The 27,594-nt window shown below is 40.0% G+C and overlaps 1 protein-coding gene across 4 annotated transcripts in view; it reads left to right on the top strand.

Moving 5' to 3' along the window:
• Nucleotides 1–26,643, top strand: part of VTI1A (vesicle transport through interaction with t-SNAREs 1A) — a 273,846-nt gene extending 247,203 nt beyond the window's left edge. For 2 of the 4 annotated variants that reach the window (XM_027750092.2, XM_027750091.2), the window contains one exon: nucleotides 15,225–26,643. In XM_027750092.2, the coding sequence (XP_027605893.1) occupies nucleotides 15,225–15,318 (94 nt within the window). In that variant the 3' untranslated portion in view covers nucleotides 15,319–26,643. The remainder of the gene's footprint in view (nucleotides 1–15,224) is intronic. The other 2 variants (XM_027750095.2, XM_027750094.2) reach the window with 1 other exon arrangement.
• Nucleotides 26,644–27,594: the final 951 nt, after the last annotated feature.

Below are 27,594 nucleotides of genomic sequence, written 5' to 3'. Positions count from 1 at the left end.
CCCTAAGGATCCTTGGTAATGAAAGGTATCCTGTAACTGTAAGGTATTATTATGATGACTACTCTGGAGAACACAGAGGTATTGAAGTCGGCAAAATGAATTACAGAGTTAAATGTATAAGTAAACCAAGAAACGACTGATGTTTTTTGCATAGTAATAATCTTCATAATCGCTTCATTTGCACAGTTATTTCATTTTAAACTTTAGGCACAGTTTGAAGCACAACTCAGTGGAGATTTTTCCTGTAATCTATAAACTTTAATGAAAGCTAATTGGAGGACAAATTTTAATCTAATTAAAATGTGACTGCATAAAACAGAGAGGATGAATGAAGTGAAATGCTCTATGGGGCACAGTTTTCAAACAATGATTATCCTGAATACTAAGTCAAATGAAGCTTTTGTAAAATGATGATCATGAACATTGCCAGCAACAGAACAACCTTGAGAAACTGGAAATGAAAGTTTTCATGTATTTAGTTTAAAAAGTGGACATTTGCCTCACAACAGCATAAGGACTTTTAAAAAAGAAAATAAAAAGCAACACAAACAGTCTCATCTAAAAACATAACAAGTAAATTAGCCAAAGGTGTACATTCCATCTAAGTTCTCATGATCAGCAGATGCAAATGTTTGCAGTGCGCCGATGAGTTATGAGCCCTAATGAGATTTCAATGCTGAGCAAACAATAAAAATTTATGCATTGCATAGTTTTAGTGGCCTTTGGCTTCATGGTTAGTGTTACACCCTTTCAACAGCTTCAGTAATATAATATCCAGCTGGCTTTGGAGGTAAGGAAAATTTTAGGGGTGAACTGAAATTGTGAGAAATAACGTGATTGATTGCTTTGTCAGAATAATGCATTTCCACGGTATAATTGTCCGTAGTAATCTTAGTCCGGGTATGGATACATAAGTTCTAGTTATGTTCAGACACAAATTTTGAAGGATTCAGGTGAAGAATGGCTTTTCCAGCATTTGAGCCAGACCGTTTCCTGTGCTGGATATGTGTCCAAGGGTCTCACAAACAGACCCTCTAACAGGAACATTCCTGTCATAGTCCAGTAAACGGGAGAATTGAAAAGCTGCACTTTCCCCAACAACTGTCATGTGTCGCAAGGAAAGAAGTGGAGCACAAGCACAAAAAGAAGGCACAATAGATATTGAAATAAATGTATGTAATGGGGAATGGGGAGGGTGAATCAGGGAATGCAATTGGTGCAGTGCAAGAGTGAGCTCAAATGAGTTAAATTTAAAAGTCCCATTTGTGGGCTAGGCTGTTATGAATCCAGAACCTTCACCATAATGATTGCCTGCATTACCCTACATAATATTAAAATCTTAGCGTGTGATTAATAGCAGATTCCCTGCATACGTGTCACAACACACATCTGCAGCAAATCTGCCAGTATATTTCTGTGCTAGTTTTACTTTGGGGCCATAAAATAATTCCTGTTTTGTGAATGAGAATAAACCTATTATGCACTAGGTTAGCTACACCCAGTTTCTTCTCTTAAGGGAAAAAGAACTGCTTATTTGATACAGCATCTCAAATTTCAGTGTTCAGAAGTGAGTTTAAACCTCAGCTAGATTTGCTTGAGCGAGCTGTTGGGATTTGCCTTCACCATTTCTTAGTTGTATGTTTTCCAAAACCTTCTGTGCAAAGAGTATTGAGAAATTTCTGGACAGCAGTAAACTAGTGGACTTAATTGCAAGGTGTTTATTGCTAAATTTGTTAATGAGTCAACATGCAAAAAAGATATATTTATCCCTGTTTCCTCTTAAAGTAGTAGTAAAAAATAACTTCAAAAAATCTTTTTCTTAAGCTGTTGGGTGATGCAGCTTTGCTGTTCACAAAAGCCCTTTTTCCCATCCACAAATAGCTACCTTTTACTTTGCCCCAAGGGAACTAAGCATAGCTCAAATGAAGCTTAAAAAAAAAAAAATTTCCCAGTTGTAACTCAAAGTCTCTGTATATTCACACATGCACAAAAAATACAAAGGAAGATGCAGAAGCATTCCTCCAGTCTGCCCTCTGAAAAGTCCTGTTGACCTGTTTCACTCCCCAAAATGAAAACAGAACCCCATGAAAACAACTTAAATGACAACAAGAAAACATTAGGAAAGCAACATCTGTTTTGCATTCTTGGCATCAGGTCTGTCCTTGCAACACAGGGTCTGACACAGATGTACAGGGTTATGACACCACTGAGTACTGCTTGATTTAAAATGGTGTAACAGAGCAGAATCAGGGCACTGAGCTCTTACAACTGTGCAGAGCTGTGGCTCTTGATCTCCTTTGCAGATGTGGGATTCAAACCCCACTGAAGTTTTAGGCAACTTTCCATTGATTGATGCAGACTGTAGAGCAAGTCATATTCCTCCTCCAACCATTTAGAATTTATTATTGACTGCGCTTTTTCATCATGTGTGTTTTGTTGTCTGTAAAATCACGTTGCTCTGGCATGTTCCAGTAGGCTTCCTTGCGTGCAGCCACATTCAGAAAACCTTTCCAATGATGTTACACAATTAACCTCTGCAGTTTTTAAGTAAAATAAGATAGTAGCAAGGAGAGAGAAACTTAAAGGTACTCGGAAAGGCAAAAGGAGCTCCAATTTAATTGAAAAGAATCAATAATAATGGAAATTTGGGAAGCCAGAGTTGCCAAGAGAGCAACTCTCTCACCATGATTACCCGGGATGGCACAGAGGGAGCAATTCTCTCCCTATTTGATTGCCTATCCATAGTCTTAACAGAGACCGAGCTAGCTCACCTCACACCTTCACCGTCCCCCGTGGAGCTGTGCCAGGTGCTGTGACATCATGCAGTGTTTTCACCTGCCACTAGATGTCTGTGTGGGCTCTGAAAAGTTCTCGAGGGGATGATGCCCCTGGTAAACACGAGAGGCAAAACTGGAACACAAGCTGTGGGGAAGCCTATTAGTTTGTGTTTATAAATGTAACATCATTACTTTCATTAAGCCTGTGTTTAAAGCAATTTATGCTGTCTAAAACTAAATTTCAGCCTTTCTCATTTGAGGCAGATAAGGAAAAGGTGCTTTTCCTGGTCCACCTCTGTTGAAGACAAACTGTTTCCTTTAGGTCCACGTGAAGAACTGAAATGTATCTCACTGTTGTGAAAGTTTTCGAGGAAGTTGCTGAGATGTAAAATAAGTTCATCTCGTTTCTATTCTGAAACGATGAAATACCAAAATATAAAAGATCTGCTCCATAAGAGAACTGGTAAGAGCTGTTTAATTCTGCCCTGTACATCCCAAACCACTGTACCACTGGAGCCATGTTTTCACATATACAATACATCAGCATATCTGGGTGCACAGAGGAAGGCTGTGCATCAGATGTGAAGTTTACTATATTTAAGAAAAAAACCCAACCAACAAACAAACAAACAACAAAAAAACCCTCTGGAAGAGCAGACCTGACTACAGAAATCTATTTCTCAGTTCTGTTTCTCAGTAACTTGCTGTCTGGCCAGGGCAGCTGCACCTGTGACCAGCTCTTCTGCAGAGATCTCCCAAGAAAAATGCAAAAGTAATCAGCATGTTTGCCTTTCATTTATCTCTGTCACGTGGGAATAAGATACAGATAGTATCAGGAGCAATGAAAGGTTCATTCTGATATTATTTTAAAGTTTTTTTGTCTAGACAGAGAGGAGCAACCACTTGTATCTCTGTGGAACATACAGCCCCCCTTCACACTGACAGCCTAGGCTGAAGGCCAGAGGGAGGTAGTAGGCTGTCTATATTAAAAAAAAAAAGTTTAAAACCACCACCTACTCATCAGGTGACTGGAGACTGTGGCTGTAAAATGTGCTGCAGGCAGAAGTTCTGAAAAATCCCAGAAAGTGTTGAAAACATCTCTAAACAAGGTATTTTTCTCCTGCACCTTTCTTGCTAAAGGTCCCAATTGCTGCCAAGAAAACTAGTGAGAATGTTAGCTGCCAAATAAAAAATTTATGACAGTGTTTGGCAAAGGATTGTATCACTGCTTGTTTTATACATTTCCACAAGGCTCTTGAAGGGTTGTTGGACACATAGGGCTCACTGATCACTGTGCTTTATCTGTTCTTTAATATATTAAAAAAACAAGCTCCAATAAAGTGTGATTTAAACAATACGTATTTTTTCTTTTAATAGCCTCCTATAAGCACTTGCTGTGGTGAGAATATAATTTCTAAACAACATTCCATATATTAAAATTGTTTTAAAAGCCCTTAACCTGACAAAGTTACTTGTTATTTGAGTCACTTTCATAGTAAAAATATATGAATTTTTCAGTTCAAAATGTATTGCTTTTGCAATTGTGCTTGTTATATGTTGGAGTCTGGGCCAATAAACCAACTGTTAAAACATAAAGAAGTCCATTCAGTCAAAGTTGTGCCTGCCATTTATGTTTCAAAATCCAAGAAAATAATATGTTGGTATTGCATTGCTCACCAATATCAATTAGGTTTTCATCTGTATCATTAAATTAATGTTGGGGGAGAAAATCGTTCCAGTGGATTTGGTGGAAAAAATATATTTTTGAATACAGAGTTAGCACACTGACAATAACAATTAAACTGACCAATGCTGAAGCAACACCCTTATAAATATTTTCCTCCACTGAAGAGACAAAATGGTCTGTCTCTATCTTTTCAAACCAGTTATCAGATTAGGCTTCCAGCTGATAATTAGTGCTGTTTAACTCAGATCTTGTTGCTCAGAAATCTCAAAGCCTGAGCGGTTTACTTTTTCTCATTATCATGTGCTGCCGGAGGTGGGAGGTTTGGAGCACGTAATTGTACCTCCCTGCACCATTTTGTCAGGAAGCAAAGAGCCTCCTCCCTGGTGGCCAGGAGGTGGTGGGATAGGAGGTGGTGGGACACAGAACTGGCTCTCTGCTCCCTTCGAAGGGGACAGTCAGAGCATCATGACACTGTGCTGTCCCAAAGCCCCCCCAGGGCCCCAGAGCTCTGCACCATCCTCGTGTCTTCATGGCAGAGCAAATATTCTTGAGCAGCCAACAGCACTACAAATGCTGTACGCCTTGTGTACACTTGTGTATTTCATGGTGTTTGATATAAAGTACTCAAGACAGACCAGCATTAAGAGGATTATTTCAGACAGCATTAGGAGTTAATTTACAGAAGATTAGCTCTAAATCAGGCAGATATCATAAGCAAATTAGCATCAGTTGTAAGAGATTCAGAATCGAAATGTGTGGTTGTTTTAGTTTTTCCCTGTATGTACTTAGTGGAAGAGTAGTATCTTTATTAGTTTCCCACACTGAGGTGTTACATCTCAAATGGTGAAGAGCCATGTATTTTTTCTTACATGCACGCTATTTATTGTGATGCTGTTTATTGGCAATGAAACTGCTTAATTCCAGATACCCTTCCTCTGCTGAATATTTTATATTTCATGCTATTTCTATGTTGGGTAATGTTTTGTTTGGCCCTAGAAATGATGTCTCCATGGTGTGTTATAATATTTTAAATAGGTAATAGGCAGCTTTACTTCAGAGTAACGTACTTAATCCTTTTTTTTCTCTGTTAAAATGAGTCAAATTTTAATGCCAACTCATGAAAATATAGTGTATAAAAGCTACATACTAGGGTGAAGATTACAGCTACTTAAAAATAGCTTCCTTAATATTTAAGCTTGTAAATTATAAATTTGTTTTATTTCCACAGCAGTGATGGTTAATTTGTGTTAAAAAGCAGATTCTGTTGTTCAGTCAGTTCTCCAGACGTATTTTTCTGGCTGCAGACAGGCAGTCATGAGCACCTATCCCACCCCTTCTCGGTATCTCAGTTTCAGGAACACTTACCCAATTAGTGGAAAAGTTGATGAAATAGATTGGGCCACAATATTAAAGCCTGTGCCCTGAGTTGTCCTTGGGATTATGAAAGTTTTGAAGTCTACGCATGGGATTCCCATCTTTGGAGAGATTTGTGTTCTGCTGCCCAAGACATTAAACTGCTTAGTCTTCAGTGTGCTCCTGAACATTTGGATTTTTAACAGGGGAGGGAAGTCTGGACGGTGTTTTTATGACTTTTTCTTCTCTTGATGGACCAAATTCCTCTTGACAAGGTTGGCCTGAGGTCATGAATGTCTCCCTGTGTTCACTGAAAGAGGAATCTTCGCTCCTTCCAGGAGATCATGAAAACTTACACCCACTCTAAGCCAAGCTGGGCTTGCAGGTCCCTCCGGTTTCAAGACCCGCGACTGCTCTTGCACTGTGACTTTGTGCCCTGTAGTTTTACCGAATGCTTGGAGGCTTGGGGTGGTTATTAAACTGAGGTGTCTGAGGTCATAACAAAGTAGAGGCTTCTCTGCTCCCCTAATAGAAATACTGTAACATGCTGAAAAGAAAATACTTTCATAGTGGCGAGTATCCCCTGTCAACTAATTTGATAGTTCTCTATCAGGTAAACCATTTGTGAATACATCGATTCTTTTTATTTTTCACTGTTCTGTCTTCACTGTTCCCAGGTTTTCTCTGAACCGGTTGGGCAAAAATTGATTTTTATTTGTTCCACTGGCCTTGTGGAAAATTAGCTTATGAACTGGTTTTTATAGGAAGACTCAAAGCACAGAAAAGGTTGAAAAATAAGCCTATAGCAGTCAAAATTGTTGTCTGAAATGTCTTCAGACTGGAAGGCTGAATTTATTGCTCAAAACAAGTCCTAGCATTGTGGAGGTGTGCAGTCCTGCTCATTATCACTGGAAAAGGGGGAACCAAAAAGCACAGTAAAAAATTAAATTTTAATAATGCTAGTGATATTTTCTAAATCCTTCTTGACAGAAAGATTCTCATTATTTTTATCTGTCTCAGAGTAGGCTCTTTTAATGCCATCTCACAAATGGCCTTAGCCATGATTGTTTTCCTTTCTTTTATAGCATTCGAAAAAAAATGAATATATACCAAAAAAAATTCTATTCTATCATTCAAGAAGTGCCATGAAATGGTAACGTTTTGGATAGCACATCTTCAGGAACAATTGCTGCAGATGCCTTCAGGTTTTTACAAAAGAGGTCAACATTGTTAAGACAATTGTAGAAAACTTGCCATACAAAAAGACGTCCAGTCAAATATGGTGTGATAAGGAGAAAATAATGCAAGAAAAGTATGTATGTCCAGTCTCCAGCTTCATCACACCTAAAAGCTGTAGATGAGCCATTAATTAAACTGAGGCAGAGCGAAAGATTTGGTTCCTTTCATCTGTTTAAGATATATCTTTTAGTGGTTTCTGATGATCATGGAAGTTGATAAGATGCAGACTTTTGACATTTTTGTTTTCTTTAAATTGCACAGAATGTAAATTTAACTATATTTATCATAAAAGCCAATATGAGATCATGTATGTTCTTGTAAGATCTTGCATACATTTCTTCTACTGGGGAAATAATTGCTTTAGCTTTGAGTGCTGACGAGGGGGTTGGGGTTGGAGCTTTTTTTTCCTATTAACCCTTTGGGGACCAGGGCTTCATGGACCCGATGTGCTGAAGAGAATGCCATTGTGCTGACAGCTGGGCTATCCACCCTCCCTCAGAGCTCTTTCTAAAGCTCTCATAATGTTTGCTAAGGCCTATGGTTCTTAGTCATGCTCAGGTGACTAAATGTGTGATTTGTTCTTCTTGATACTTCAGTACCCTGAGAAAGGCTGGTTGAAGATTAATACAACCTTGACTCCTTCCACTTGCAGTTGCCACTGTGCACATGATCTTCATTTAGACTTGCCAAAGGGATATGGTGTTGCCTCTGCTTTGCATGAAATGAGTTAATCCCCCTGCTGTTTTGGTTGGTGAGTTTTCGTGGCCCCAGAAGCCTCCTGCTGTGCCTCCTAATGACAGTCATAACCTAATTGATTCCCTCTGTGGAAGGAGTGGACATAGAGACAGGAGAAAACTGAAGCTACGCCACAACTGTGTAGACAAAAGTTCCCTGTTAGGGTCTCTCAGTAGCAGAAAGATACTTTTCATCCTTCAGAAATGCCTTCCCATGTGTTTAAAAAATAAGCAGTGAATAAAATATGAGCTAGTAGAGGATTTTCAGCACCTTTCCATTTTGCCTTTTTATCTTAGGTCCCACATCCATGAGGTCCTCGTTCAGGCTTTCCCTATTCTCCCGTGTTTGACTCCTAATCCTTCCTGCAAATCTCTCTCCTTCCTAGGCCAGTCAGTCCCCTCTCACTCCCCACAGACTCCACTAATCACCTGGGTACCGTTTGCACCTCCTGTGACTGTCAACTTCTTGAGAGAGGACTCATGCAAGCCATGGTAACCCTGATGGATATAACACTATACGCCAATGCTGTTCATATGGTTTTGTTACATTTGGAATGTATTGAAAGATTGCATTATGCATTAGATATACCAATAAATATTTTAACTTAATAATTCTAAATTTTAATAATTCTAAATTTTAATCTTAATGGCAAGATTGTCAGGAGTGAAAGATAGAAGAGGCATCCCTCTCTGAGTCAAGGAAGGCCAATGTGTTTCAGGAGACACTCATCTCAGAGAGGGATGTCTCTTCTATCTTTCATTCCTCCAGGAGAACTGTCAAAGGAAAAGTATATTTGATTCTGGTCAGAATTTATTGTGCAAATATGGGGTCCATTAAAGGGAGATGATGGATCGAGGTCTTTGGTGGCTAATTATTGATTAGCATCTTCTGCTTTACTGGTGAGTTTCATCTCTGCAATATTTCTGGTGAGTGGGAGATTACACACACTTTACGATAGGATAGCACCTTTCCTGTATGATTTTGCCTGCAGAGCTAGTAAGCTTTCTTGCTTGGGTCTCATGTTCAGACTTTTAGGGGTATTCATTCCTGTACTGTAGGCACCTAGCCTCATGAGCTAACCTAACTGACCAGCTCTCCTGGGTGCATATATGGCCAGGAAATAGAGAAGGCAGTTCAGAGCAGGACTCAAGCTTATATATACAGGGAGCTGAGAGATTAGCTAGATATAATTTGGATGTTTAAAGTTGGATAGTGTGACTACTTCCCTGCACCTGTTATTACATGACTCATTCTTTCATTCAGGGCCCAGGTGGAAACACATTGATGTGGTTTGAGTGTAATACTATAGCTAGAGATTGGTATCCATGTTATTACAAGTACACAGCTCCAGTCCTTAAGACTGAACTTTGAAGCTAGAGGATGTAGCGCTGCACAAGTCCTCAGCCCTATCAACAAAATCATAGGCACCTTGTATGGCCTGACTTTTTCAAAAAACCCTGCTAGTCAGCTAGAAAAATGCCACCCTTTTTTATTCTCCAGTCCTCCATTATTGAGGCTTTCAATTCCTTATTGGCTCAGTTTTCAGCAATTTTTAATGGAATTTCCCAAGGTCTTACCCATAGGGAACTAGAGCCCCTGTCCATAGCAGAAGAAGAAGCTCCTTTGGAAAGGAGTTCAGAGAACACGAGCGAGGCTTCTGCTGGAAACAGTCTGTCTGCAGACTGGAGGCAGACCTTAGGCTGTGTGGCCTTTTTGTCGTGAAGTTAGGTCATGGGGAGTCCTATCCCGTCTCCACCACCCCCAAAGCCTTTTGACCTCCGAATATACAATGTCAATTGCAATATAATCAGTTCTTCCGGCTTGAGAACACAAAGGTTTGGACTTATTTTCAGAGTTTGGGATGTGGGAGAGGAAAAGAAACTTGAGTATTTTCCAAATTCCTCACTTTTTTCCAGGGTCAGCTAGAAGAGAACCATGGAGTCACATGCAACTTATGCAGGGATTTTTTTCCCACTGTTATTTCTGTTTGCTAATTTCAGTTGTTAATGATGAAAAACGTCTGAAGTCAGATACTTCCAACCAGCTGTAATTTTTCTAGGCAGGGTTCTCTTACTCTTTTATTACAGTAGGTTGCCGTGTCTTTATGGTTTTGCCACAGCCTGTCTCATTCTTTTCAGTTGCTTTTATTTGAGAAAAGCATTCTTAATCTTGAAGATGGGAAAGATGAATAGTTACTTGAACAGCCCCCAGATACCCTGAACTTGAGATTTATCATTATGTGTCTAAGGCTTTGCTTTACCAATCATAACACTTTATTCCCCTGTGTGGGGTCTAGTGCTTCCATTTGAAAGCTCATTGTAACAAGGATGTCCTTATATACAGTAATAATTGTGTCTGTCCAGAAGGTACATGAGTATAGCTACATTACTTTAAATTCACATTTAGTTTTGCCTGGGATGTTTTTGCCTATGTGACTAGACCTATACTTTGTGTTTGCTTGAATCTGCTGATTTGCACATGAATATTGGACTCTTAAAAAACCTCTTACCACTGGTTTGCATGCACCTATTTTCTTTCATGTGTGCAAAAACTGCCATTCAGAAATAAAAGGGCACAAAAAAATGCAATAGCCAAGTATTCAAAGTGGCCATTTAAAATCTGGTCTTGTATACAGAAAACAAGCCTTTCTGCCCAGTAAACTGACAGAAATCGCTTCTAGTTAAATCATAAATACATGTTACAGTGAGACAGTGTTGGACAGTGCTCCGTCATCAATCAGTCTGTGTTCTTGAGGACACTATTTTACAAGATGCCTCCTTTAAGAATAAAGCCCTGTATTGTAATGAATGTGTGCTAACTGATCCTCCAAGCCATTTGTAATTTTTTTATTTGTATCAGTGTCAGAGTTGAGCTTCTGTAAGAAATTTTTTGCAGTATTTTATTTGTAGTCTTCATTATTTCAAGTTAAGGACACAAAACTCTTTATGCACTCAGAGTCTGCACTGGTTCGTTTATATCCCGTATTTTGTTAACATGTTACTGTGATTGCTAATTTTCATGACAATTGTTATTGTGCCATCGGTGCTTAATGGCAAGGCATCATTATTCAGTGCTGGTCAATCAGGCACTAAGATATGTGCAAGACATCAGGCTGAACCCATATAGATGTCGTGCACTCCCCTGCTAATGAATGCAGTTTTGTAAAAAGGTTTAAACACGGTTGGCATCCTTAATGTAAGGTTTGCAAAAGCTTATTTGGGAACCGCTTTGTGTTTATACGGAGCAGATCTAAACATGGCACAAACAGAGTTAGACCCATTGTGTGTATGTGTGTGTGAAGCTATGGACAAGGGGTGAATCATTTTGGGTTTTGAAATGTGGAAAGGCAGCACAATTTCTGCCATGGCAGGAGTGAGGGGAACAGATTTGCCAGGAACATCAGTGTTCAGTAATGGATGTGGGACCTGTTCTGCAAAGCAGAGGTTGCTGTGTGTGTCAAGGAGGTGATTCTTAAAAGTGGACGGTGTCATAAAGTTGGCAGTGGCTGGAGGGACCCTCCAGCACAACAGTGGTTGGAGGTCAGGCATCTAGAAAGGTGGAGCAGAAGGAAACTCAAGAGGAGTGGGATGTGCTTTTTGCATTTTGAGCCCTGAGTGCTCTTCCAGCGCGTCAGTTAACATTACCCTTGCATCTGCTTTAGTTACGGTTTCTATGTGGTTTTGCACCCAAATATTTCGGGCTGCTGTCCATAATAAACTAGATGGAACTTGGTTTAAAAGCACAGATTTTTCGTCTCTTCTAACTCAAAGTAGAATGAGCCCTTGTGCTCCTAGAGCCTCGAGTATGAAAGGAACAGTAGACATTGGCTGTTAACGAGCTCCTGCACACAGGGCTCCAGCAGAACTTGGTGTGAATTCAGTGCCTTAGCTGCATCGACTAAATGGTTAATTCATCTCATATCAACAGCACTATGATTCATAATGTAAACTTGAGGAATCCTTGATGTTTCAGTCACACATTCCTCTTAATTTGGCCATGCATTCTTTTAAAGCTACAGTGTGCTAACTTAATAAAATGCAGCATGCAAATGCACAAGTTTTTGCCTTCAGGCATTTTAGCCATGGATGTTTCAATGGGTGTCTTCTTTCAAGTATATATTCTTTTTTAAATTATTTACCCTGTAAACATGCTTTGCATTTTTAAAGAAAAATCTGGGCTTCCTCATTCACCAAATTTTGTTGAATTTAAGGTGTAATAGAGATAAAAGCCTATCATCTGCTTCTTGCAAGCATGTTAGCCTTTGGGATTTTTTTGCAGTGAATGTTAGGCCCCATTTTCTTCTCCTTTGGTATTATCTCTCCCTCCCCCACTCAACTTCCTTGATGCTTTGCCTAGAGCAATACCCACTGGCAGTGTCTGGCTGTGACAGTACTATAGGCTTCCCTACAGATGGGTCCTGCCAATGCCAACCATTGTTCTACAACTGTGAGCTGGCTTGACTGTCTTGGATCACTTAAAACCTCCTTTCCTCTTCATTTGTTCTTTACTCTGAAGGGTCGCCCTTGCCTGTTGACTTTGAGATCTGAAATGTGCTGACACCTAGAACTTGTGTTCTCTGTCTGAGCAGCAGCTCCCAGACTTGGACTTAACAGCCACTATTAAGTCCACCTTGGGACCATTTTGCTGCTGCCAAACAGCTCTGTTATTCTTCTCCAAGCCCCATCCTTTGGGCAGTATGCAGCTAGTTTAATTTTACTTTCTCACTTGAAAGAAAAACAGTAAAACTCAATGTTATTCTTTTTTTTAAAGACATAAAATTAATCTTTAACTGTGGGCTTGAATATTAAAAGTATATAATGCTGCAATGTAGATTCTGTTGATAACATCCATCCTATTTCATGATTAATTTGTTCCTTTTAATATGATATTCTTTTGCTGCACTGTGCAGACTAATTCAGATTCCTAGAAATTGAACTTTGATGTGTATTTCCTAGATTCACACCATAAGTGAACCTTCAATTTGCAGATACAGGTGGTGGCATGCCTCAGTGTTTTCTTGACAGGGATTTTAGAGACGTGGACACTGATTAAATAATCTTACAATCAGGTGTGTACTGCCAGGGTATTAAAATAAAGCATTTGGGGGATTCAATTTTTTTTTAATTTTTCTTTAGTTTTGCTTCCCAGCCAAAGCAATGATTTTTTCAGTGGGCCAGAGATAGGAGGAGCTGATTTAAACACTCTGTATGTTATGTATGCCTTTGCCTAACTATGTGTTAGATTAAGCGAGTTTCACTCACAGTTAATCCTTTGTAAATTAGCATTATGGATGCCTTGGGGCCCACATCCCACAAATAAAATGGTTGTCATGCCAGCTGCACTGTGTATTACTTAAGGCTGAATGTTTTAAGAGTTTTCATGCTTTTAATCTATTTCACTGCTGAGTTTCAATTTTGCTGAGTGTCTTTTCAGGAGTGATGAGGGCTAGTGAGTAAATATATATTCTGGTTTTCATGCATTTGCCTGGGCAAATCGTTTGTTATCAGGTGTTTTGCAGAGAATGTCACACCCCGCTACAAAAGAGAAGCTTGTAAGTTCAGGTGTTAAATTGAAGTGCAAACCAACAAGAACCAAAAGCCCTTAATTAGCTTTATTTTGTTAGCCTGCTACACTTTTTTTTTAGGGGGAAAAAAGGAGTGAGAAACATCCCTCCCTCCTCCTCATCCTTTTGGCAGAGTAAATATTGCCTGTTAAGTTTGAATTAGCTGTCATCGCGAAAGAATTAATGCTGTGGTTGAGCCTTTCTAGTGAGGAAGGGAAAAATAAACGAGACAGATCTTAGTTCAGCTTTAAGTGATAAATGAGGACAAAGCAGCCCATTCATCTCCTGCTAGGAAAGTGGACACAAACACTAAAGCAGTTTTGCGGAAGACGTGTCAGCAAATGTGATCATTTTGTAACCTGTCAGGAGGATAGAGAGCTAGTCCTTTTAGAGTGTCACAGGGGAGGGTGTCTGTCTGATGTGACAGTTTTCATCCATCCATTTACTGCTTTTTCTTTAGGTGGGGGGTAAGCAAGGAGAGAGCTGGAGTTGGTTAAAACTGCATTTTTCTTTACACTTTCCAATATAATTTATATGTATATCCACCCGCATCCAAATGAAAAACGTTTACCAAGAAAAACTCCCCTCTGCTCTCTGGAGTTTCTTCTCTCTTTCACTGCGTGAAATATGCTCATTTTAACACATTACACTCCCTGTCTTCAGGTTGTACTCGATTTGATGTTTCACAAAACACAGTTTTACCTCTTCTTACCATTGTTTGGTTGGTGAAGGCTTTGTTTTCGTTTGGTTTGGTTTGGTTTACAGAAGCACGAGAAAAAAATAAAAATAAATATAACTTGGAGTGCTTTTGTTGCATTTGGTTGTTGGAGTTTTTTTTGCTATACCTCTCCAATTCTGATGGTAAGCTTCATGTACAAATATGTTTTGCAAAAGTTCCTGTTTTGTGGAGAGCCTGTAAAAATATTCTTCCTTCTCTGTGAGAATGGAATAACAAATGCTGAATTCTTACAATCCAAAATCCTCCATAAAATGCCTCGAATTCTACTGTTTCTTCATTTAGTAATTTTATTTAACCTATTAATTTCAGGAAAAACCTGCAGTGATGTGGTGTCTGATTTTAGAAGCAGGGATTTCTTCCAACAAATGATTGAAAAATATTAGGACTTTATACTTCTGGCATCTTTTTTATTTTCACTGATTTCCATTTTTTTATACTACATAGAAAATGTAACATTTGCCTATTACCATAAGTAAAGGTATGCTACAGAGACAGGAGATGCTTTTACAACATAAGCTTCACAGTTTGACACTTGCTTCTTTATATCATCCTTTTCTTCAAAACTATCTTTTGTACTTTTCCCTTGGTATTTTAGTACAAGTAAGTATCTCATTGACATGTGTTTCCTTGAAATCTTGTTCCTTAATAGTAAAATCCCTTGAAAATTAATGAATTGTTTCTGTTCAGATTAAAAAAGCCGTGAAGATTTCAGAATGGTTTTAAAAAATATAATGATATTTACTATTACAGACCACCCTGCTTGGGTTGCATTGACTGAGGACTAATTATTTCATTTGTTCTTAGAAGGTTAATAAATTTGAACATAAAGTATTTCATTTATTCTAATATGTGTATAAGTGTATACATAATTAGGAAAAGTCTACTTCTTTCCTAAATGAAAAAGTTGGATTTAAAAGCTACATAAAGAAATGTTTAGAAGCAGTGGAAATTGGGAGAAGTAAAAAATAATCAAGATACACAAAATAGTAGAGAAAATCCTGAATCTGTGGGCATATGTCTTTTCTCCAATATGTTTGTGTTCCTTGTTTTATGATTTTACCTATATATTCTGCTATTTTGTTTTATTTTGTTTTATTCACTGGGGTTTTTGTCTCTTCTGCTTTTTTCCAGGATCATCCAAAACCGGATTTTGATCGTTGTCCTGGCAGTCATCATCATCTTCACCACCATGATGGCTATTTTTTTTTCTGTCAGGGGACGCTGATATCTTTGTTCTTCACTAAACAGCAACAAACTGCTTGTTCTCAGTAATTAAGACAAAGTGGTCACATGAATCATTCTCTTGCACTGACAGAGTCTCCCTCTCTTTTTCACTCTTCAACTCAGGTGCAAGTGGTGTAAAATATTTTGTATTATTGATGGCATAGTTGATGGCATGTGGGGCTATTATTTTCTTACATTTTTTGTCTTTATCTGAGTGTTTTCAGGATATTAATATTTGTTGGAGTGAGGGCTTGTTCTGGTATAAAAAGACTTAATGTGTGTTGAATTCAAGCCCAGACAATTAGTCCGTAAGTTGCCAGAGTTTAGCAAGGGAAGAGGGGTCTCTGCACTTTTCTTGTGCTATGAGGGGTGTATGAATATCAAGCAGTATCTGACTCTCCGTTATATAGAATATAAGTAAAGCAAAGACCAAATGGTGTAGAAAGTGAACCTGTCTCCTGTGACTAACTCCTGATCATGCATTATCGTAATAGATGTAACTTGGTTAAGAACAGTAGCCAGTTTTAGAAAGAGAGCAACCTTAGGATGATGTTTAAAATCTGATGTGAATGCAATACTCAATTTAACAATTTTTTTGTTTAAAATTAGGCTTTCTTTTCTGCTTATTCAAAGCAATTCCACTTTCATCAAGGTTATGAAAATGCATCACTTACCTAAAATGTAGTTGTGACCACAGCCCATCTGTTGAATCTCTTTTAAATCTTCCATTGTTGATATATGTACTGATAAGCATACGCACTAGGCCCTAAATGAAGACATATAAAGATTCTTATCTATTTGTTGCTGATTGAAAAGAAATCCTAAGTAATAGTTCAGTGACAAATGTGTGATTATAGTGCATTAAACAAAAATCTAGATTTTTAATATTGGCCTGACTATGTCGAGACTGCATGTTGGAAATATTTGAAGTGTATTAAATTCTGATGTGATATTTGCCTTTTTAAACAGAAACTGTAAAAATGTTAATTTATACATGCTTTTAGTTAATATAATATATCACAGTTTCATCTACCTGTGTGTAAATGAGCTGTTTCTCTTTTCCTGTTGGCTGTGCTTCTCCTATAGACAGGTTAAGGTCATTTGGCTTATAATTAAGCTAACAATTCCAACAAAAGTCTATTGCTGGTGATATGATAAAGTGATTTTCATGATAACTTTTAAATTCATTATTTGCAATCCCTTACAAATATTACAAATTAAGAGGAATTTTAAGCCCTTGAACTCCAGCCATGAATTCTTTCCAGAAAGATATTCAAAGAAACAAAAAGCTGCTGAGTTTTAAATTCCCCCCCACATTAGGTAGCACCGAATTCTCATGTGTGCCTTAGTACTTTTGGGGTTTTGGCATCCCTGTCGTCTCTGCCGACTTGCTGTGCTCCTTAGGAGCTGGTTTTGAGATAAACATCTGGGAGTTGATTTTAGCCCTAAATATGTCCCCTGTTTTCTCTACATGGGAAAAACAAATAGTTAAAAGGTTGTGGTGCTGATGCCACATATAAGACATAGAAAGATGGTGATAAATGTAGAATGAAAGGATGCACAGGAAAAATGTTATTCATTGAAACGAATGTAAGCATGTATGGTCCAGCTCTGGTGTCTGTGTATTACATGCAGCTCACAACAAAGTTTAGAAGTGGTTTATGTACCAGGTTTCCCTACCAGCTCGTGTCAGTGGCTGTAGGATTGTGCTGGTGCAAAAGTTCCTGGGTAATGCACACCCACAGTTTCAGGAGGTGGTGTTCTGTGCAGCACAGCTCAGTCATGTTCGGCTCCTCACCTTGATGGCCCTGCACTGTCACAGGGTCATGGGACCCTCCTGGCCGCCTCCTGTGGCATCCTCCCCTTTCATCCTTGTGAAGTGTGTGGCATATACCATGTGGCTTTCAGACACGGAAAGATTTGGGTGTTCAGCTACCAGCCTTCAGTCACAATGTGCACTCAGACTAAGCACTTTGAGTTGTGTAAGCAGAGCTCTCGCCGTTAGCTTCAAGTGATGGCACTGAGCTGACTTCAGACAAATTAGGATGAAGCCTGGCAGCATTAGGAGATATTTATCCTCTCCTCGGCAAATTAGGAGATGCGTATTCTGTAAAGCAGAAAACTGTCAAGAAGGAAATCTTAAGCTCCGTCTGTTGCCTAGACATTCTCCGCGTTGCCTCTATAATTTAACTATCATGGGAATTGATTCATGACTACTGATCTTAACAGTGACCTATGACTAGGTTTTGCCCTCTATCTAGCCACCTGCTGGAATCAGCAAAAAGCTGAAAGGAAGCTAGTTTTCCTTATCCCAGTATAAATCTAGGGCATAGTGTCACATCAGATACATCCACTCAGATAGAAATGAGGGAGAGAGAGAGACTGCCACGCAAAGCCTTCATCTTCACTTTTGATGAGCCCACCATCGCTATGTTTCTCTTGCTAACCTGTTAATAACTCCTCTGTGCCTGCTTTGCATCCTCGACTACTCCCCACATGTAAAATAGTGCTCAAGTGGACACTGCACCCTTCAAAACACAATATTACTCTTCACTCTCCCCTTTTCATCCAGCTCAGGAAGTGTAGGGGTGAGATGTACCAAATCCACACATTTTGGTAGGGACTGAGTGACTTCAACTGAGAACACAGCCTGAACCACCCACAGGTAGAGTGACACCCCCAGGTCCACGCTTCCCCTGAACTAGTTTGGTTGCATCTATAGCATATCTCTGAATGAATCCAAGTGCTTACAAATGTAAACCTCAAAGAGCAAAATGTTTCTAATGTTACCAGCCTTTGTGGAGAAATGACAAATTAAAAAACACATGCACGGTGCTGTGTGCAAAATTCATCCTTTGCTAAACAGCTGGGCTCACAGAATAAATAAACTAATTCTGCACTGATACAAAATCAAAAGCAATTTAATTAAAGACTCTTAAGTTTTAAAGGGTTTTAAATGCTATACGTTTTGGGGAAATATCAGAAAATGTAGCTTGACTGACGTCAGTTCTCATCTCTGGGATGGGAGGCCATTTGCTATTCTGTTTAAGGCAGGCTGGATTGTCTTATTTTGGAGCCAGCTTGGTGGGGGGTTTTCTTTGCTGCTGCTTCAGAGCTCTGAGCTTCAAAGGCTGAAATTAATGGTGAACAAAATTGTGCGGCTCTGACCATCCCATGCGGGGCAAACCCATCGAGGGTTATCATTAAGTAAAGAAATAAAGAAAAAAAACCCTGCCAGTTCCAAGAAAACCTCATCAGATAATGACCTCTGTGATTGGGTTTTCATTACCAAACAGCATCCAGAGATTGTCTGCCCCATAGAAGAAAAAAAAAAAAAAGAAAAGAAAAAGCAACTGTGTCTCTCTCTCTTTCTCTCTTTCGCTCTCTCTCTCCTTTTTTTTTTTGCACATCTTTTCTTTAAACCTGTCAGATCATTTCAGTATTTCAAATCCGAGGAAAACAGCCTGCCTGCTGCTGTATTTGAAGTTGTAATGGTGTCAAAAAGTCACGACTGACTGACAGCCGTCAGTCCCAGAGGAGCTCATTAAATCATAAAAACTTGACAAGGAAATAATTGAGCATCACTGGCAACTTGGCGCCTGTTTAGACGTTTTTATTTTCTTTCATTATTAGTCCCCACCATTACGTTCATTAACAAATTGCATTAAACAACTGTTAAGGGCTAATGATTTGTTTATCGCTTTTTTTTATTATTATTATTATTATTTAAACATTAGCTGCGTCATGTGGTACCTCAGCAGCCTCATACTATCATCTGACTGAATATTTTTCCACTCAGAGCTCTGGGTACTGCTGGAATATGAAATAGATTATTCATTACCCTCCTCTTTGCCACTGATTTGGTTTCATGTAGCGTCTTCCACAGAGAAAGATGAAAACTTGTCAAAAATAGGTTATATCTTATTCTAAGGGCAACAATAGCAGCAGGTACAGGCACACTTTAATATTTAATTAAGGCTGATGTTAACCCCTTTAAATGACTTTAGCTGTGAGTAATATTCAAGTGCAGAAGAGAAAAATAATGGTACTTAATTTGCAAACTGTACAGCAGGCATTCATCTTCGAGTTACTAGCAAATTTATAGAATAATTTTAAATAATGAAATTTCCAATCATAAATATTTATGTCCACTTTTTTTTTTTTTACGTAGTCATAAATGGACCACTTTTGCATGCATCCTAAATAAAAAAATCCATGTCCCTTTCTTTTTTTTGTTTTGAACTGCACCACTCACATTTCAAAATCTGGTAGGACTTTGTAGGGGGGGAAAGAGCTACATGTGGATCCCCAGTAAAGTTGTTAGCTGCGGTAATGACTTGCATGGTTCTGTTTCTAGCAACTTGACAGCTTATGATAAACTTCAGGAGGATGTGGGCTCAGGCTTCCTTTTTTTTTCCTTTTGGAGGGGACAGCATTTGTTTTGGCATTTTTTTTTGTTTTTGTACAAAACCATGAGAAGGTTTTGGTTTAAAACAGATAAAAATAGCTGCTGCTTTTTATAGAAGAAGTATTTATCTCTAAGTATATTTTCTCTGTGTAGTTTCAGTTGTAAATAATCCTCTTACAGAAGGAGAAGCTTCAGGAGAATTTTAAGATGGTAAAAAAGGAAACAGTCAAAGGCAGGGTACATGTTAGTCTTCCTTTGCTTTATAATAGTCAGTCTTTGATCTTTTCTTACTCAATACATCTGAATGCAGTTCGCATTCAGCATTTACGGTGGGTCCCTGTGTAGGGCTGATGGCAGAGACGGCGAGCGAGGTGCGATGACGTACAGTGGGATGCTGCAGAGCAAACCCTAGTCGGCAAAGCTCCCTCGCGCTTCCTTGGGATAATTTGTCACTTCTGGAGTCACGTGGGGGAAGAGGCATGTAGCAGGTGAATATTTTATCAACTACTGCCTGGCAATGGGTGTTATCATACGCCCTGAGCAGCCTTTGGCCACAGTGGCTCCTTGACGTACCCACAGCCTGACGTGGGTGCACTGTCCCGGCTCTGTGCATGTCGGGAAACAGAGGTGCATGGTGAAAAGCATTTTAGCATCCTCAACAGCCGTGCTTTATTTGTCACACATAAATAATGAAGGCATCTACAGGAGAGGGAGGGGAAAAAAGAGCTTATATACTGAGAACCAGTGAACTTGTGCACTCTTTATCCCTTCATCCGAACAACTGCCTTTGGCATGAATAACGGCTCAGCTGATACCAAGCTCCATATTGATCTGTTGCTCAGGAAGGTCTGCTGGTAGTTCCTTGGACTTTTCCTGAAGGTATGGGCCGTAACAGGTCGGTACTGTTGGGACCTACGCTTCTATCTCCATCTCATGCCAGACAAGTTCAGCAGGGACAGACCCAGAAAGGGGGAGCTCCCAGCCCTCGGTCTGTGCAGCTCTCTGTTTCCCACAAACACATAGATGTGATTACCTCTTCATGTCAGAAAACCTACTTGAGGGACTGTTGTGCCCAAGTATAAGTAAAATGGTGTCTGCAGTTGGAGAGGCATCCTGGAGTGGATATGGAAACAGTCTGCTTTTCCCCAGGCAGCAAAATTTTTTTTAAAAACTCTACATAACCTACAAATACTTCTTATTCTGTGGGGTAGGCTAAGAGTAAGGAGCTGTATTATCCACAGGTGGTACCTCCGCACCATCCAGGCACTGCAGTGTTTTGGTGAACTGCTGCAGATTTATCTGGCAATTCTGGGAGTGCAGCCTGGGTGCTCCCTCACTGCTTTTAGCCTTGGCCTTATCACAACAAGAGATACTGGGTTGTGGTGGTGGTATAACTGATGAAGGATGTAAAGTCTGCAAGCCAAGGTTTCCTGTGAGGCCAGTGCCTGTTCATTAATGGGACATTCAGGAGCATGCAAAGTGAAAGGGTTAGGTGGATGTCTGTCCTGCCAGAGAGCACTGTTGGAAAGTGAAAGTTTTACACATTTTAAAGGGTCCTAAGCAGTTCAGAGCCATTAAACTCTACAGGAAAGCGGCCTGTCCCTGCTGTCCTGTGGCCAGAGAGGTCAATAATGCTGCCAAGCCTGCATTGCCAGCGTTATGGTGTGTGCTTCCTGCTGGCTGCCATGTTGTGACTGCTCTCCTGGACCAAACCCAAAGAAAACCTTCTATTGCTGCTTCTTTGTTCAGTTGCATTCTCCGTTCAGACCCATGACCTTGTCCAGTCAGCACTGTCTCCAGTGAACATGATCTGCTTCTGTGGATTTAATGAACTTTCCAGTTCTCTTCTGCACCCAGCTAAGTAACATTGCCTCTTGCCTGAGCTGCATGCCTTGCCTGCATGCATTTGTCTGTATGTTCTCCTTTTATTGACATTGCTTGAAGGAGTTGTAGCCAGGCATGCCTACCAAAGCAGCAAAAAAAATACCCTATGAGTTTACCACAGCACTAGAAAACTGCTTGTAAGTAAAAATAGTATTTAGCCTTCTCTTCTTAGTAGAAACATGCTTATGCCTTTGCTCTGTCTCATTTGATGAATTTGTCTTCCCATCCCCTGCTAACTTTGAGACTTTGACCAAATTCAGGCATATGTAATAGAAGAGCAGAGCTCTCAAAAATTCCTATTGGTTTCAGGAAAAAAAGCAGCCAGGGGGAGAGACATCCCACTGGCATCCCCACCAAGAGAAAGGCTGCAGCGTGACATCCACCCAAATTGGACACTACCTGGGAGGGAGAAATTATAAATGCCTCTCTCCCCAGGAAAAGCTCACATCCCATTTAGATACTAGAGAATCCAACCCCGAGGAAACAAGGCCTCATTAGTGTCATTGCTGGAGGAACTACTTAATTAAAGGACAACAGAGTTGAGAGCATTGTTATGTAGGCCTTTGTTCCTTATACCTGGTCATTTCCATTGATGTAAAATGTCATCTTTCTGATCTGGTAGCATTTTGCACCCACTTTAGACAAGTATTCCTGACCAGCCAAGGAGGTGCAGAGCAGGGAAGAATCAGACCTTATTACTGAGGTAATTATAGCCTCACCTAACCATCAGGCGAAGGGTGTACACCTCTATTAGCCAGTGCTCCTACAAAGAGAACAAAGGCTGGCTGCAAAGTGGGAGCCACCCAAGGAGCATCCCTGTGTCCAGCTACACCACTCTGGGGCAGCAGACACGCTGGGGAGGTCATGACCACAGGCTCCCGCATCACCCAGTCTCCTGCTTGCCTTCCTGGCTTTAAATCCAGCTTGGCTTAGCAACACTGGTGAAGGCCGTGAGGTGGGGAGACTAAAACAGGGAACAGTACCATCACCGAGGAAATCAGCTCAGTTATAATGCTAAAGGAGGTAGGGGGTGGCTTTCAAAGCTTGTCTCAGCAACTAGCCTAATTCTATTTTCAAAAGCCACTGTTGAGTGCTTTTGAAAATTTCATCCTAGATGCTTGGCTCAAAGACCTTAACCAAAGATTTATTTTTTTTCTCTGCTATATGAAAGCTAAATATAAACCGACATTATTGAACAAAAACCTAACAAAACCCCTGTTGCAGGTCTAGGAAAATCTTTACTGAGAAAATCAAATTATTGGAGACCAGCATCTGAAGCCTCCTTCAGGTTCGGATGCCTCTTGTTTTGTATACACAGTTTGGCATACAAAAAAAAATATTTCTAACAGCAAACATTTGCTTTCTGTTCTTTTTGTCTTCTCCTTATTTGCCTTTTGTTCTCCTGCCCTCAGAAAATCAAGACCTGAGTGTCTCCGGATGAGCAGTTAAAGTTGCTTTAGAACACATGGATTAGTCTATTTTACCCACACAAGTAGGTGCATATGTGTGTCTACTGTTTGAACAGCGTCTTAATGACTTTTCCACTGATGGGCTGTGGACCACAGGCAAGTAATAAAGTTAGTCTGTGCCTCAGTTTACCCACCACAACTTCATTAATGCTAACCTACCTCACGAGGTGTTGTAATGTTTAATATATTGTGTGCTCTGTAATCCTTGGATTAAATGTATTATGTAAGTGAAAAGCACCCATTTGATGTGTATGTAAATGCTGCAGTATTATAGGTAGGAGGGTCATTTGGGTGTAAGTGTAATACAAGCGCTGGCAAAAGGCAAAAGGGATTCCATTGTATTGACTTATTTTTAAAGAGCTTTTTATTTACTCAAATGCTCTGGACACCCAGAAAGAGAGACATTCCTCACTAAGCAGCTCTGCTGTTTCATCTGTCTTGGAGTGCTTTGATAAATGGATTGAAACTTGTCAGCTTTTCCTGTAGTTTCTGAGACTCCCTCTGGAAACTCTGTTGAAATGTTATTATTGTAACTTCTTAGAGCACTACTTAATGAATTGTAACAGATATCCCTGCGAGTTCTGCAGATGCTGTGAGGACTGCACTTCCTTCCCTTCCCACAGCAGAAGCAAACCAGTGCCACCACAAACACCAGGCACAGAGTGCATGTTCCCAGCCACCAAAGCAGCTGGTATCTTGCAGGGACAACACTTCTTACCTTCATAAGGCTTCATCCCCAGATTTGTGTCCGGTTGCGTGATCAGTCAAGCTCCAGGGACATTGAACATAGCCAGATGTTGTCCTTTGAATTGAAGAATAATTTAATCTTTTAAGAAGAAACCTTAAGAAAGATGACAATTAGTGTGGGTCTAGGTCTGTGTTGGTTGATTTCCTCTGTCTCTAGGATGAGATGTTGTAGTAGTGCCTGAACTATCCTGCAGCTTGGACTGGTGACTTGGACAGTCTGAACTCGCACTACCCACAGATCCTAGCTGCCCTCAGAGCAGCTCTTTCTCAGACAGACAACAGTTACATGACGTTACCACATGGACAGATGAGATGAATGGAGGGAGCAGTAAGTGTGGCACCTCCTCTGAAGCACAGGACTGACCCTTCAGGGCCATTAGATCTGCTCGAGGAAATCTGCAGAAAGGGTGGTCAGAGGTGCCTGACAGGGACACGTGTGTTGCATGGAGCTAGAGAGCAGAAAGAAGTCAACCATGATGAAGTCATCTTGAACCCCAGTAATGTCCTATCCTGTTGCATCCTGCAGTGGAGCAGTGGGATGCCTTGGTGACTTCTGATTTCCTGCCTCCAACTTATTCAAAGGAATCTTGCTCCTCCTCTGCTCTCTCCAGAGCAGGGGTGGTGTGACCACTGATATACTTGGTTTGGCAGCTTCGTTGTGCTGGGTAGGCTCAAAGATCCTTGTCCTGATGCAATGGTCACTTGAGAGTTTAAAAGTTTTTTCGTTTTTTTCTATTTTTTTTTTTTAAGTCTTCTCGCTGGGTTTTAGTTGTTTTTATAAGAATACAGAATTGAGCTACTGATATTCACGTTGTCACGAAGTGCGAAATGGCCAACTGCACAACCCCCACAGTATCACCAGTTGTGCCTCATGCCCCACGTGGTTCAGCTGGCAGGTGCCATAGACAGTGCTGCCCATCTCCAGCCTGAAAAATAAGCGTACCTTCCCCTGGCCTCCAAACATGAACTTGGGCCATCCTGAGTGAGGTCTTGAGGAAGAATGGGGGGAGAATTTTGGAGAAGGTCCTGATCAGTGTGGTATAGGATCAGAACTATGAGGTGGCTGTGTATAGGTCACATATCCCCAGTGAGGCCTCAGAGGTGCCTCCATTGGTCTCAGCACATTGAAGCCATCTGTGATTAGTCTCAGCCTTTTATTTCACTTTTTATTAATATTTTGCATATTAAAATTTGTGTAGGCAGCCAGAAGAGAGCAGCATCTACACAATACTCGATGCGATGGAGAGGATTAGGAATCAGTGGCTCAGTTCATTGGGACCTAAACTGGGGGGCTGTGGGGGTGATAAAGTGTCCTTTCTTTACACTACATTTTAAAAGTACTTTCAATTTCTTTCTGTGTGCCCTTACTAAAATACATCTATGACCAATACTGCTTTGTGGTCTCAGCTGATAGCTTCAAAAAATTAAATATAACCAGGGTTACCTTGGACTTTTTGCTGAGCTGTTCACATATGCTTTTAAAGCTTCTTCCCTCTTCTCAACCAGTCCAAACCTATAGGTTCCCGTACCTAGGTACATTGACGTCAAAGTAAGAAATTATTTTCAAAATAAGGACTAGTGAATTGGGAATTTTTCAGCTGCCCTTGCATGAAATTCCTCCAATATTTTTATTCACAGTAGGAATGCTCTGGGAATCAAACCTGCTAGTTACCTCTGTTTATTCCTCCCAAAGTGAAATTATCCATGTCCTCTTGTCCCTCGTGAGATCCTGGAGGAAACTGTCTATGCACACACATTGACACATCTTTGGTGCATTCCACACGAGCCAGTGAAATTACACCAGAAATATGAATTTAGCCCACACAGCATGTGTGTGCTGTGCTGTCCATACAGGGCACACACACACCCCAGCAAACCCTCCCATTTAAATTTCAGAATAAGCCGTTCAAGACAGTCCTGTGTGATTCCCTTCATGACTGTGTTCTGTATACACTTCTTGAAAATGAATGGATATTCTGTGAATTTTACCACTTTGCAAAAATATTTGACGTGGATTAGTTGTTTTGAGTATTGAGGTTTTTGAAATCTCAGTAATTGTCATGATTACTGTGTGTAATAGAAATTAGAGGGATGCCTGGGTTTTGGCTTTGAAGCTACCTACTTCTAAGAGGACATTTTTTAAGTTTTCTTTTTAAGGTGCTTCTTTGCACCCCAGCTAAACTTTCCTCAGATTACATGTTAGCTATCATAGCTGTTCTATAGTTAGATTTTAATCAGCCTCGGTACACAGTAATGTTAAACACTGAAAGAGCTACTAATTAATCGCCTTTCTGTATGTAAGAGAGAGATAAATATCCATCCCGGAGGAATTGTAATTTCATGGTTTCTAATGATGGTTAGATTACATTATCTGGATCACTTAGGCTGTGGGTGTCATAAAAGATGCTCAAAGTCATTTATATTCAGTTTAATTTTTTTTTTAACTTTGTAAGCCTGAGAAAATAATGCGGTGTTAGCAAGTCTGTTTCATATTTTAGTTAAATATACCTTTGTTGCACTGACTGAATGGATTCAGATGACAGTGACAAACTCAGTTCTTTTCTATTTAACATGCACCTTCTCCAATCAAATTAACAATGTACAAATCTTCATCGGGCTGCTGCAGAAGAATCTGTTGAGTTCCTCAGCGTTGTTGAGCTTTGGGCAAAGGTTTTCCTTTTGGATGTCAGTTTGCAATGAGTGTTTTCTGCTAATTCTTGTATGTTCTGTGAAGTCTCAGTTGTCTGTCTTGAACCAAGAAATAACTGGACTTTTGGGTTGTATCAGGCTGTGGCTCAAATAAAATAATACAATCTGACAGCAGTGCGAACCTCTCATTTTCCCCTCCCCAGTTCTAACTGATTGGAGTCCACACGACTTGGGCTCCTGCACATCTGCATACACGTCACACTTAAAATTTGGTAGCTACGAGAATATTAAAAATAAGATCCTACTCCATGTGTATATTGTAATAGCTAATAGTTGCATATTTTGAAGTTCTCCTCATTTATATTTAAAAGGCTGAGTCTTCTTTGAACTACTGTGTTGGAGGGGGAAGTTAATTGTTTCTGAATGAGGATGATACTCCCTTTCCATATCAATTATGTGTACTGCTCCAAATTACCAATAATGCTCATTTCCAAACTCTATCATTTGCAGTTTTGTGTGTGCTTGCAGAGAGTTGCCCAGGCTCCAGGGCTGCAGCCCCTTCCTGCATCCACTGAGAACCAGAGGTGGGAGGGAACCCCAGAGGAGGAAGGTGAGATAAGGAAATGCGATATATTTCCAAGAGAGAGTTTGTCATCAGTTTGCTAAAATTGCTTCTGAAGTTTTGCTGGCAACGGTTTTACATGTCTGCCTTAGTGACGAAGGAAGTGTACTGTCTTAATAGAGAACTCCAGAACTTCAGAAGGATTTCTCCTTGTTTGAATGCACAGCACAATGAATTTGTACCCACAGAGCATTCACCACTTACATTTCAAAACCTACAGCACACTAAACGTGAAACTTTTGTTCAAATTTCAAGGATTTTGATAGCCCAAGTGAATAGACACTGCCTATTGATTTTTCCCTTACAATGACTCTTGGATAACCTATTTTCTCATTTATTTTTAACGACAGCTCATGAGATTTTACAGCAATTCTGCCCAACCTCCTAATATCAAAATCCCTCCTTGACCCTGAAAATTGTAATTCTGCTATAGATCACAGCTGCTGAATATTACCTTTTACTAAGCTGGTTAAATAAAATATGTCCAAATCACTAGAT

This window comes from Pipra filicauda, unplaced genomic scaffold, assembly GCF_003945595.2.
Source record: "Pipra filicauda isolate LSUMZ 115617 unplaced genomic scaffold, ASM394559v2 scaffold213_size2393758_pilon, whole genome shotgun sequence".
Lineage (NCBI taxonomy): Eukaryota > Metazoa > Chordata > Aves > Passeriformes > Pipridae > Pipra > Pipra filicauda.
The sequence above is the reverse complement of the archived record's forward strand: the minus strand, read 5'-3'. Positions and strand labels throughout refer to the sequence as shown.